This window comes from Camellia sinensis, chromosome 9, assembly GCF_055761805.1.
Source record: "Camellia sinensis isolate YWXY chromosome 9, ASM5576180v1, whole genome shotgun sequence".
NCBI classification, from domain to species: domain Eukaryota; kingdom Viridiplantae; phylum Streptophyta; class Magnoliopsida; order Ericales; family Theaceae; genus Camellia; species Camellia sinensis.
This window is the reverse complement of record NC_138969.1, coordinates 155551179-155564008: the sequence shown is the minus strand read 5'-3', so window position 1 is coordinate 155564008 and position 12830 is coordinate 155551179. Positions and strand designations below refer to the sequence as shown.

Below are 12830 nucleotides of genomic sequence, written 5' to 3'. Positions count from 1 at the left end.
ATCTGAATCTTTCTCTAAGATTTGTGTTTGGTAGCAATAGCATTAGCCACGTGAATAATATTGCATCTAGGAGGCTTTGGTGAGGTAAATTTGAAATTCTTTGAAGAGGGAACCCACTTGTCCTTCCAAAACTTTACTGACTGTATTAAACTACTCCCAAAATGAATGCTGGGGAAATTATGCTACCCCAAATACATGCCATTGACACTCTGTATTAAATGATTAATAAAAGTATTGTGCTTCCATTTCATACAAAAACTTAATTAACATAAAAAAATTGGACTACTAACTTATTTTCAATAAAATCACACTATATTAATATAAGAAGTGTTTTGAAAAGATGGTTAAAAATTGAATTTTTGATTTTTTAAAATTTTTTTAACTGTTTTATATGAGATACGATGTGACCCAAAATGAATTAAAAGTTGACTTTTAATTTTTAACTTTTAACTCATGTTTCCAAATGACTCCTAAGTTGGAATGTGAATGTGTGGTTAAAAAGATAAGGGCAAATTACAAACACCTCCCTCGAGGTTTTGTAAAAATACAGATTCCCCCCTGACGTTTGAGAAATTACATCCCACCCCCTGAGGTTTATATTTTCATAACAAATTGCCCCCTGAGGTTTTTATTTTCATACAGATTCCCCCCTAATTTTTTCTAATTTGTTATGAAAATTTGACTCTCAGGGGGCAATTTGTAATTTCTCAAACCTCAGGGGGGAATTTATATTTTCATCAAACCTCGAGGGGGGTGTTTGTAATTTGCCCTTAAGAATTATAAACTAGTTGAGTCATACTTAAGATTTAGTTATTAAAGTTTGGTTGAAATTTTTTTAATATTCAACTTTGATTTGTTTACTTGTCAATCTGATCAAATGAGTTTTAATCAAGTGCTTGTTTGGGATCATTTAAAATAGAAAAAAAAAGTCAAAAAATTACTAAAAAAAAAGTAAAAAATTAACACTATTCACTAATCAATTGTTTAGTCAAAAAGTCAGCATACACAGAGGGCAAAAAGACAAAAAAGCCCTTGCTGACATGCACATAATTTTATTTTTTTTTTAAAAGAAAAAATAGTGCCGCACAGTGCACTGATGTAGCACAATGCAGCATAGTGTATGTCAGTGCTCAAAAGGATACTTTGGTAATTTTTTGATACAATATTTTAATACACATTTTTTCGTAAAAAGTAAAAAAGTTATCCCAAACATACATATTTTTTCTCTCTACTTTTTTAATAAAAAAATCAAAAAATACACTTATATAGTTCATCTCAAACAATCCCCAGTTAAAAACGAATAACTTTAATTTGTTATATGTGTCTTCTTTTAAATCACTTTAAAATTAAAAAATAAAGACATATATCTATCAATTTTTTTAAATTAAAAATATATGTCCAATTTCAAATAAAAAAATCCCTTTAAAATTAAAAATTAAGGACAATTATTTATATCTGCCCACTTAAAAAAAAGAAAATAGAGATAAATATTTATATATGCACTTTTAAATTAAAAAATAGGAACAAGTATATTTGTGCCCTTTCAAATTAAAAATGTGAACGTATATATGTGGAGTTTCAATATATATATATATATAAGCAGGTATATATATGTGTACATTTAAATCACTTTCATAGAAAATAATCGACACTGATATTTATATTTGTGCACTTCTATATTTTTAAAAAGACAAAAGAAGGAGAAGGAGAAAATTTCATATATATAAACCATAATTGTTGGTCCATTTTGCTGAATATATATATATATATATTTTTTGATTTCATAGTTATTGCCTGTGACACCATAGCTAATGCCACTGCTATCTCCACCAGCATCAATTCACTATCACTAGGAATGTCAATGGAACGAGGTGGGATGGGGCCAGAAATTACACTTCATGTTCCTGATTCTTGATGGTAAAAATTTTCCCGTCTATGGCCCCAATCTCCAATGGGGAACCTGTCACAGTCCTTGTCCTTGTCCCCGTCCCCGTCCTCGTCTCCGCCCCCTAACAGGAATCAAATTTTCCTGATCCCGAAAATTCTTCTACCTAAATCTGTTTCAACAACATCATCAACAACTTTCAACATCAACAAAATCATCAAGAACATCATCAACAACAAATGGTGACAAAATTATCATCAACAACAAATCATCATCAACACTGTGTGCATCAACTACCCAAAAAAAAAAAAAAAAAATAGACAAATAAAGACACACACGTACATGTATACATACATATCAACACAGATGTGAGTGTATATCATCAACACAAATCTGAGATCTGTGTATCATCAAACAGATTTGAGATCGGCGATGGTGACTGCAACAAACGACGAAGGAGATCGATGGCGATGGACAACAGAGGTAGACGATGGTGATTGACGAACAATGGAGGAGGACGGCGGTGTAATGCGACAGAAGCTGTGGTGCTGAGGAGGAGGCGAGGTGCGAGAGTGAGAAAGAGAGACTCTGAGTGAGTGTGTGTGTGTGTGTGTGTGAGAGAAAGAGAGATATGAGAGATAGTGCGGAAGAGAGAGAGAGAGAGATTAGAGACGGAAATGAAGAGAGAGAGTATATATGAAATAAAAGAGAGAGAGAGAGAGAGAGAGAGAGAGAGAGATAGAGAGAACATAGAAAGTATATATATATCACGTTGGGAACAAACGGGGTCGGGGCTTGGACACTTATCACCGTTCCCACCCCGAAATTGATCGAAGATTGATTTTTGAATACCATCCCCGTCCCGCCAGGGGTATTTTTCAAAAAAAAAACCGTTCAAATCGGTATTAGGGGATTATAATAAATTTTAAATTTAATATTACATACATTAGAGAGTCTCTAGCGTTTATTTAAACTTTTCATCAAATTTAAATTTAATGAAATAGACTCACTATTTTGGCCCTAGTGTTAGCATCAAACCCATATCAAAGTAGGAAAAAATAAAAAATTTCATCAAATAAAAAGAGCCTTCTTTTATCAAATTTAAATTGTTGCTGTTGGGCTGGATATTCTTCTAGATGTCCATCCAATAGCAATTTTGAGAGCTTTTTATCATCGTGTTCGAACAACCTCCAAGACATCCGCCCGGAGCTCCTCCCAGAGAACTGGAGATGTGAAAAAAACTGATAAAAATTCTAATGCAACATTAGAGTGAACGGTATCAAATCAAACTTTTTATCAAATTTTTACTAAAATTTGATGAAATTGTTGATACAATGTTAGGGATGCACTTAAACAAGTTATTTCGATTCAACCCTTAAATTTTATTACAGTTTTTCCAGCATAAAAAAAATAAACATTTAGGCTTCATTTGAAAAAGTGGGTTGGTTTTTTGAATTTTTGGCTATTTTAGTCTAGGGTTAAAAAGTCTCGTTTGGATTGGATTTTTTTGACTTTTTTGACTTTTGTAAAAGAAAAAATGAAATGATTATAGTTTGAATGTGATATTTTATCTTATTAACTTTTTAACCAATTGTGACTATTTTAGCTAAAAAGCCAACCCAACCAATATGCAAAATGAGGGCTCAATTTTCAATTTTATCAAACACTCCATATATAAAAATGATAGATGATTAGGATTTAACTTGATTGAAATGATATAAATAAGTATACTTTTTAAATTTTTACAAAACAACGTATAAAAGAATAGATACATAATGTGACTTAAAAAAGATTAAAAAAAAATTAAAAAATATACTAATATAGAGAATGCCAAATAGTGCCTAACTAAAAAAATAAAAAAATTATTTTATTACAAGTCAATTTTTTTATTATTATTTTTGTTATTAGTTTTTGTTAATTTATTATTATTTCCTTTCTCTTTCACTTTGCCAACATGCTTATCCAAAACAAACAAACAAATAAACAAAGACATGCTTTTTGAGTGTTTTGTTTTTTTAGTAAATTATATGGATACATCTTGAGATTTAATCTAATTATATTTTACTTCTTAACGTTCTGGAAATTATATTTATATTCTTGTGATTAGTAGTTTTATTTTACAAACCATTTACTTATGTAAAAGGCAATAACTTCTAATAAAAAAATAGAGAAAATTACATTGAAAAAGGGATAAAGCAAATGTAAGAAAGAAAGAAAAAAAATACAACAAAATAAGAAAAGAGAGAGTGCATGAATTTAATATTTTCATTTCATCTAAATAATTGTAAAGACAGGAAGGTTAGTGTAATTTTCTAAACGTTAAGAAATAATATGTATTAAATGTAAACCTGAAAGGTGTAAATATAATTTTTCTTTTTCTTTTTTTTTTACCAAATACCAACTAAAAAAAATATATTTTGATATTTTAATTTTGAAATATCATTACGGGGTACTTTAACGATACTGTAATTGGAGAGAGTATTAAATAACTAGAAAATATGACGTGACATGATAAATTATTATTAGTAAGACCATCTCCAACGCTTCAGCAAACCTGATATCAAATTCAAAATTTGATGAAAAAGCCATTTTTTTGAGCTCCAACGGTTTCACCAAATCGATATCAAATCCAGAATTCAGCAAATCTTGTACCAAAATGAGAACAGGCGAAGTATTTTACCGAATCACTGTTCCTAACCGTTGGGAGAGACCAACCGGTCAACCAGCCGGTTGCCCGGCCGGTTGACCAACCGGTTGACCGCCTAAAGGTTCAAACGGTTCGAAGAAAAAGGTTCAAACAGTAAAAAAAAAAAAAAAAAAAATTTTTTGCCTAACCGGTCGACCAGCCGGTCGACCACTAAAAAAATCAAAAAAAATCAAAAAAAAAAAAAAAAAAAATTTCGCTTAACCGGTCGACCAACCGGTCGACCGGCCGGTCGACCAACCGGTTGCCCCTGGTACAAATTTGATGAAAGTACACCGTTGAAGCGAGTGGTATCAAATTGGTAAAATGAGTCATTTTTTACTCAAATTTGATGAAAAATCTGAGTAACCGTTGGAGATGCTCTAAGATATGACCACATGACACTTTTAAACCAACGAATAATTTTTCCAAACCAACTTGTATGTTGAAAGTCACGTCACTCTGTTTGGCAAGATGGTTTTCAGGCTTTTTTGGCTATTTTAGCCACAAAAAACAAAATAGGCTATTTTAGCCATAACAAACAAAACATCACATCCAACCTATAATCATTACATTCTTCTCTCACAAAAAAAGTCAAAAAAGCCAAAAAGCCAAAAAGCCCTTCCCAAACCAAGCTTTTTAGCCCAGGCTAAAATAGCCAAAAAAGCCAAAAAGCCAAAAAGCCAACCTACTTCCCAAACCAAGCCTAAAATTTGAAAATTATTTAACCTTTGTTTGGTATGGTAGGTTTTTGGGCATTTTAGTTAAAATAGTTACAAAAGGACTAAATAGGCATTTTAACATAATAAGTCAAAATGTCACATTCAAACAATAAGGGTCTGTTTGGTAACGTTTACGTTTTCAGTTTATATTTACAAAAATTTTATAAACTGGTTTTTGTTTATTTTTAGAAAAACATAAACTACAAACGCGTTTGGTAATTGACAAAATATTTTAAAAAATTTAAAAATATAAAAAAAAATGAGAAATGACAAGTGGTGGCAAGTAGCGACGGAAGACGGTGGTGGAAAGTGGTGACGGTGGGTGGTGGGTAGCGGATGGTAGTGGTGGTTGGGTGGGTGGATGGGTGACGGTAGCGGGTGGTGGGTGATAGCGAGTGGGTGGTGGTGGCGGCGACGGGTGGTGGGTAGTAGTGACAGGTGGGTGGCGAATGACGGGTGGTGGTGGGTAGGTGGCGGGTGGTGGTGGTGGGTGGGTGGGTGACGGTGGTGGGTGGTGGGTGGTAACGAGTGAGTGGTGGTGGTGGTGGCAGATGGGTGGCAGATGACGGGTGGTGGTGATGGGTGGGTGGGTGACAGTGGCGGGTGGTGGGTGGTAGCGAGTGGGTGGTGGTGGTGGTGGTGGTGGCTGGTGGGTGGCGGATGACGGGTGGTGATGGGTAGGTGGCGGGTGTGGTGGTGGTGAGTGGGTGGGTGACGGTAACGGGTGGTGGGTGGTAGCGAGTGAATGGCGGATGACAAGTGGCGGGTGGGTGGTGGTGGCGGGTAGGTGGCGGGTGGTGATGGTGATGGTGATGGTGATGGTGGGTGGATGAGTGACGGTGGCCGGTGGTGGGGGGTAGCGAGTGGGCGGTGGTGGGTGGTGATGGTGGCGGGTAGTGGGTGGTGGTGGCAGGTGGGTGGCGGATGGCGGATGGCGGTTAGGTGGCGGGTGGTGGTAGTGGTGAGTGGGTGGGTGACCATGGCGGGTGGGTAGTGGGTGGTGGTGGTGGGTAGTGGGTGGTGGTGGCAGGTGGTAGCGAGTGAGCGGTGGTGGGTGGTGGTGGTGGCGGGTGGCGAGTAGTGGGTAGTGGTGGCAAGTGGGTGGCGGATGGCGGGTGGTGGTAATGGTGGGTAGGTGGGTGACCATGGCGGGTGGTGGTGGTGGTGGGTGGTGGCAGGTGGATGGCGGGTGGGTAGTGGGTGGTGGTGGTGGGTAGTGGGTGGTAGCGAGTGGGCGGTGGTGGGTGGTGGTGGTGGCGGGTGGCGGGTAGTGGGTGGTGGTGGCAAGTGGGTGGCGGATGGCGGGTGGTGGTAATGGTGGGTAGGTGGGTGACCATGGCGGGTGGTGGTAATGGTGGGTAGGTGGGTGACCATGGCGGGTGGTGGTGGTGGTGGGTGGTGGGTGGTGGTAGGTGGATGGCGGGTGGGTAGTGGGTGGTGGTGGTGGGTAGTGGGTGGTGGTGGCAGGTGGTAGCGAGTGGGCGGTGGTGGGTGGTGGTGGTGGCGGGTGGCGGGTGGCGGGTAGTGGGTAGTGGTGGCAAGTGGGTGGCGGATGGCGGGTGGTGGTAATGGTGGGTGACCATGGCGGGTGGTGGTGGTGGTGGGTGGTGGCAGGTGGATGGCGGGTGGATAGCGGGTGGGTAGTGGGTGGTGGTGGTGGGTGGTAGCAGGTGGATGGCGGGTGGGTAGTGGGTGGTGGTGGCGGGTGGGTGGCAAGTGGCTGCTGGTGACGGGTGGCTGGTAGTGGCGAGTGGTAGATGGTGGTGGCAGGTGGGTGGTGAGTGGTGGTGGCAAGTAGGTGGCAGGCGGTGCATGGTAGTGGCGGGTGGCGGGTGGATGGCAAGTAGGTGGTGGTGGTGGTAGCGGCGCCGAGGGGTAGGTGGTGGTGGGTGGTGGTGGCAGGTGGGTGATGAATGGTGGTGGTAGGTGGTGGTAAGGGGTGGGTGATGGGTGGTGGTGGCGGAAGACGGTAGTGGAAAATGGTGGCGGGTGGTGGCTAATGTTGGGTGGTAAAAAAAAAAAAATTGAAAACTCAAAACGGAAATACATTTTTTGTGTTTTCATTTTTTGGCCAAATTTATAAACTGAGACCATTGATTTATAAATCAAAAATTTTACCAAATAAGTTTTTATTTGAGTTTTTAAAATTTTTGTAAATATAAACAGAAAACTGAAAACGTAAGTGTTACCAAACGACACCTAAATATCTTATTTTTTCTCTTAGAAAAGTCAAAAAAATTAAAAAGTTATCATAAATGAGACTTTTCAGTCTCAGGTTAAAATAGTTAAAAAGCCAACCCACATCTCAAACGAAGCATTAATGAGTGCTTACAATGTAAATTAAAGAAAAAAAAAAACTGCAACCAAACAGGCACTAACGGTAGCACGCGTACCCGTGCGAACCGTACCGTATTTACCGTTCTATACACATGCTCTGTATCTATATCTCTATCTCTCATTGGCGTTCCGTACGCCATGCCCTGATAGTGATGGTTGTATTCTTCCTACTATTTTATTCATTCTCTCTCCTTTCTCTCTCCTCTCCCTGCCTTTTCTGACTTTCTGAAGCTAGGTCCCACCACCCACCATCACCACCACGGCCACCGCCCCCACACCACATCTCAGGGCCCCACGTAAAGCTCCGTATACGAAAGGCATTACTACCTTCTGATTCTCATCTTCATCATCATAACCATTTCGTATGTTTAAAGTACACGATTTTGATTTCTCTCTCTCCTTCTCCCTCTCCTCCTGTGCTTCCTGATAAGAAAATAGTGAGAGGAGAGAGAGAAAAAAATAAAATAAAATACAGGACTATAACGTAAATTGCTATTCCCTTCTGGTAAGTCTCTTCCTAAATGCCCAGATCTTTACGTTGTGTTGTTGGTTTTGTATATATATATATATTATATTTATTTATTAATGGGTCGTCTTTAATTTTTAATTATTTAATGGGTTTATGATTGTTTTGAAGCATTGATTAGTTTTCTCACGTGGGTTCATGAATGGGGTCTATGATAAGGGTGTTAATTTAATATTATTTTTTAGTTTTTTAGTTCAAATTTTTTATATAGGATTTGTTTTGTGAGATTTTCAGGTTTGACTTTGAAGCTGAGAAGGGTTTGTTGTTTGAGGGGAGGGTTGGTTGTGTCTTTTTTTCATTGGGTTTTCAGGAGACTTTGATTCTGATATGATGAAATTAAAAATTTTGTGTATTTGGTGGTAGATTAGGGTTTGAAGCTTGAAGGGTTCTCTGATTTGGAATCGATATTCTGTGGCTTATTGTTAATTGGTTTGAAGGTTTTTTTTTTTTTTTTTTTTTTTTTTTTCAATTTCAATGGTGAAGGTGTTTTCCAATTTCAATGGTGGTGGAGTTTGATTTTTAAAGGTTTATTTGTTGATGGGTTTGAAGGAATTGTGTATATGGAGCTTTGTAAAGCATATAGAGTTTCTTGAGGAAAATCTTGATCTTAGGCCTTCTTCTCAGCTGGAGAAGAAGGAAAATAATAATAGGATTGTTTGTAATTACCTGGTTTTTTAGTCTTTGGCAATGGAGGAAGGGGCTAATTCTTGGTTAACGAGAACTAAGTTTTCTCACACGGTCTGTCATCGGTTGGACTCTGCAAGACTGGCCTCTATTCCTCTCACCATTCCACCAAATTGGCACTCTGGTTTGAAATCTAGGCCTGCACCGGCCTCTGTTGATCCAAAACCAGGTCCAGCTGTTCCACAGATTCAGCAAAATCGTCCCATAAACAAGCAGAGGTCTTTTTCACCTCTCCCCAAAACTACTACACTTTCCGATGAATTTAAGGAAGCTCAATCTGATTGGAAGAGATTCTCAACTCCACATCCTAGAAGAAGAGAGCCCGAGAAGGGAATTGTGGGAAAGTTGTTCCACAAAGATTCCCAAGAAATCCGAGCACCTGATTCAAAGTCCACATCTAGTGCCAGCCCTCTTAGGAACTTGTCTTCGATGAAAATGCATGAAAAATTGAAAATTAAGAAGGATTCGACGTGGACAAAGTATTTTGACAATGGAGGGGGAAGAGTTACCTCCGTGGAAACTGCGGATGATTGGATGGTTGATCTCTCTAAGCTATTTCTTGGGCTTAGATTCGCTCATGGGGCTCATAGTCAACTTTACCATGGGATATACAAGGATGAACCGGTTGCTGTGAAAATTATCAGGGTACCAGATGATGACGAAAATGGAGCTCTTGGAGCTAGGTTAGAAAAGCAATTCACTAGGGAAGTCACCCTTTTGTCTCGTCTTCATCATCAAAATGTTATAAAGGTAATTTCATTTTCGCCTCTTTCATATGCAGTTACGGTATTACTATTGAATCAATCAATCTTTTCTTCTAATTTGTGGAAGTTTGAAATTTTGGATTTGCTCGTTCCATGCCCTTAATTAGTGCATAATGCTAAAAACTCATTGGATGTGGTGCTAAATAGATTAGGCATCCCTTTAGATGTCCATGTATAAAGGTAATTTATTTCTCTCATTTTTCATATGCCAATAGGACATTATTGATGAATCGATCAATCTTTCCTTCTAATTCGTGGAAGTTTGAAATTTTGGATTTGCTTGTTCCATGTCCTTAATTCGTGCATAATGCTAATAATTCATGCATGCTTCCATATAGGCGTTACTTTTCATTCATGTGGTTTGTGTTGCTGAATGAATGAACATTATGACTATCACATGTGGATGTGATTGTTGCATTGTGCAAACACTAAGTTGAACTACAAACAAGTTTGAGAGTTCATCAATGCTAGGTACCCAGAAAAATACCTAGAAAAAGTATTGGATGATTGAGATTTATTTCAAGTGTCAGTCTCACAATACAAGAATTAAATCTAAGCTAGACAACAATTTTCTGGGCAATTCTCTGGGTTCCAAGGCTTTCTGTTAAGAGTTGTTGCCTTTGGTACACTCTTTCTGACTTAAGTTTTCTATACTTTGACATGATGATACAGTTTGTAGCAGCATGCAGAAAGCCACTGGTTTTTTGTATCATCACGGAATATCTCTCAGAGGGTTCGTTGAGGGCATACCTCCACAAGCTTGAGCATAAAACTCTTACCTTACAGAAACTAATTGCTATTGCTTTGGATATTGCTCGGGGAATGGAATTCATTCACTCTCAAGGTGTAATTCATAGGGACCTCAAACCTGAGAATATCCTTATTAATCAAGATTTCCACATGAAAATTGCTGATTTTGGAATAGCTTGTGAGGAGGCATACTGTGATCTTCTGGCCGATGACCCCGGGACTTATCGTTGGATGGCACCCGAAATGGTCAAACGGAAATCGTATGGCCGGAAGGTTGATGTGTACAGCTTTGGACTTATTCTTTGGGAATTGGTAGCCGGAACTATTCCTTACGAGGATATGACACCGATCCAAGCAGCTTTTGCTGTAGTGAATAAGGCAATTTTTGGAATTTCATTTTCTATTGCTTTGAATTTTTTTTCCCCTGAAAATCCCAATTTGCATATTAGGCTATTGCTTTTGTCATTTTATGTCCCAAGTTCTTTATCATTCATGTGTTGAAATGCATGTTTCTCTGCATATGTGATCTTACATACATAATTCAACTTTAACTAACAACAAAACCCGTCTTCTTGCCTTCGGCATGTTTGGAGGTGGATGATACATAATCATCTATAAATGAACCATATGAGCTCAAAGCACACCTTAATTGTGCTGTCATTATAGTAAATCAGAATAGACTACGGCATGAAACAGGACGACCTCTAGACATGGTAAGTGCACCACATAAGTTGATGGGTGTGCCATATCATTCCTCAAAAATTTCCTTTATTGAATGATGTTTGACTTTTTTCATGGTGCACATGCTTTTTTCTGTAATCATATCTATTCCTTGGAAAAGCTATCCTTAATAAAATTTCCACTGGTAATTGGGCGTCAAATGGCAATGAATGGTTATTTGTTGGGCTATGTCAGGTGCAGGGGCATATCCAAGGTCTTCCTAAATATGAATATTAGGATATTGTGATGTGCATTCAAAAGTTGTTATGGGTCTGGTGGCATGTGTTAAACACACACACACACACACACACACACACATATATATTGCATCTTGTATAATATTCTTAGATAGAATGTTGTAAATTATTTAGAAATGTAGTTCAAATTGAATGGGATTTAGAGAAATTACATAATTTAAATCTCCTATACAGCTGAGAAGCTAGAGACATTTTTTACTGGCAAATGTGAGCATTTTTTTCTTTAAACATCATATAAAATTAGAGGATCCAAGTATCTGAGTATCTGAATTTGGTACGAGCGTCGGAAATATATCCCACACCCTTACCCTTGTCATATCTGTTGGATATGGGTACAGTTGGGGAAGCAAAAGAGTCCATATAACACAGGAGGTTATATTAACTTCACATGGTTCTTATAAATAATTAAAAAATAAAAATGAAACTAGAAACTCCACATCATGTTGAAAGAACGGGTTTCAAGTGCCTAAGATATTTTAATGTAAGAGCTTTTATATGGTCTTGTAGTTAGAACTGAGGATGCATGTTGCTCGCACATCCTTATTTGCTTTGGCATTTTTGCTCTCTCTGTTTGTTCTTTTTCTTTTGATTCCTATTTTTTTTTTTTTTTGCCCTTAAATTATTATTATTATTTTTTAAACTCTTGAGGAAATTAATATATGCAATTCTAAGATCACTACATCTTGGGATCATTCAGAATTTGAGACCCGCTATTCCTGCATACTGCTTGCCTGCCATGAGAGCTTTGATCGAGCAATGTTGGTGTTCGCAACCCGAGAAGAGGCCAGAATTTTGGCAGATTGTAAAGGTATTAGAGCAGTTTGAGTCTTCTCTTGCCCGTGATGGAACTCTCAACCTTGTGCAAAACCTGATATGCCAAGATCATAAGAAGGGGCTTCTTCATTGGATGCAAAAGCTTGGTCCTTCACACCCTAACAACAATTCACCAATGCTGAAGCTTAAATTCACATAACTCTTCCTTATGGATTGGTTTTCGTAGTTTCACCGGGTCAGATTGTAATTGAAAAGGTTTTTTTTTTTTTTTTTTCAAGCCTTTTTTTAAATTGTTTTCCTCTATTTAAATTGTGTGCATGCGTTGATGTGAAATTGTCTTTCACTTGCATATATACGTAGGCAACACATCATATGATCAGATTTTGAACGAAACTTCGAAACTTTTAAGGCTGGAATTTCTTTCAGACTCTGGAGCTCGTTAATCTTTGGTATGGTGTTTAGTGGTTTTTCTAAGAAACTATTGTTGTTGTGTTAGAACCAATTGTGCCAACACGGCACTTCATTGGCTATGCATTCTAGGTTTGGTAGTAAGAGAGGTGGTAATCTTTCATTTTAAAATTTTTGCTTTTATTCTTCTTTAATATTTAAATTGTTGTCTTCATTCTCTATTAAAAAAAATGTTAATAAATATGTAAAATCTCAGCTGAAGGCTGTTTGCTTGCTCGGAAAATGTACACATTTACTTGCTGATATTGTATGCCCATTTA

At 37.9% G+C, this 12830-nt stretch overlaps 1 protein-coding gene across 2 annotated transcripts; it reads left to right on the top strand.

Annotated features, from left to right (window-relative positions):
• Positions 1-7966: 7966 nt before the first annotated feature.
• On the top strand, positions 7967-12527 carry LOC114273335 (serine/threonine/tyrosine-protein kinase HT1). 2 transcript variants are annotated; one of them, XM_028215097.2, is made up of 4 exons: positions 7967-8132; positions 8388-9587; positions 10274-10729; positions 12026-12527. In XM_028215097.2, the coding sequence occupies exons 2-4, from the start codon at positions 8841-8843 to the stop codon at positions 12299-12301; spliced, it is 1479 nt and encodes a 492-aa protein (XP_028070898.2). In that variant the 5' UTR covers positions 7967-8132; positions 8388-8840; the 3' UTR covers positions 12302-12527. The 2 variants fall into 2 exon arrangements, with proteins under 2 accessions (XP_028070898.2, XP_028070910.2); XM_028215109.2 differs by having other exon boundaries at positions 8380-9587.
• The last annotated feature ends 303 nt before the right edge of the window (positions 12528-12830 follow it).

Bases quoted from the DNA above. Each gene is read 5' to 3' on its own strand.
- LOC114273335 (XM_028215097.2), top strand. From the start codon at position 8,841: ATGGAGGAAGGGGCTAATTCTTGGTTAACGAGAACTAAGTTTTCTCAC. The intron at 9,588-10,273 runs GTAATTTCATTT...ATGATGATACAG, and splicing joins ATCATCAAAATGTTATAAAG to TTTGTAGCAGCATGCAGAAA. The intron at 10,730-12,025 runs GCAATTTTTGGA...GGGATCATTCAG, and splicing joins CTTTTGCTGTAGTGAATAAG to AATTTGAGACCCGCTATTCC.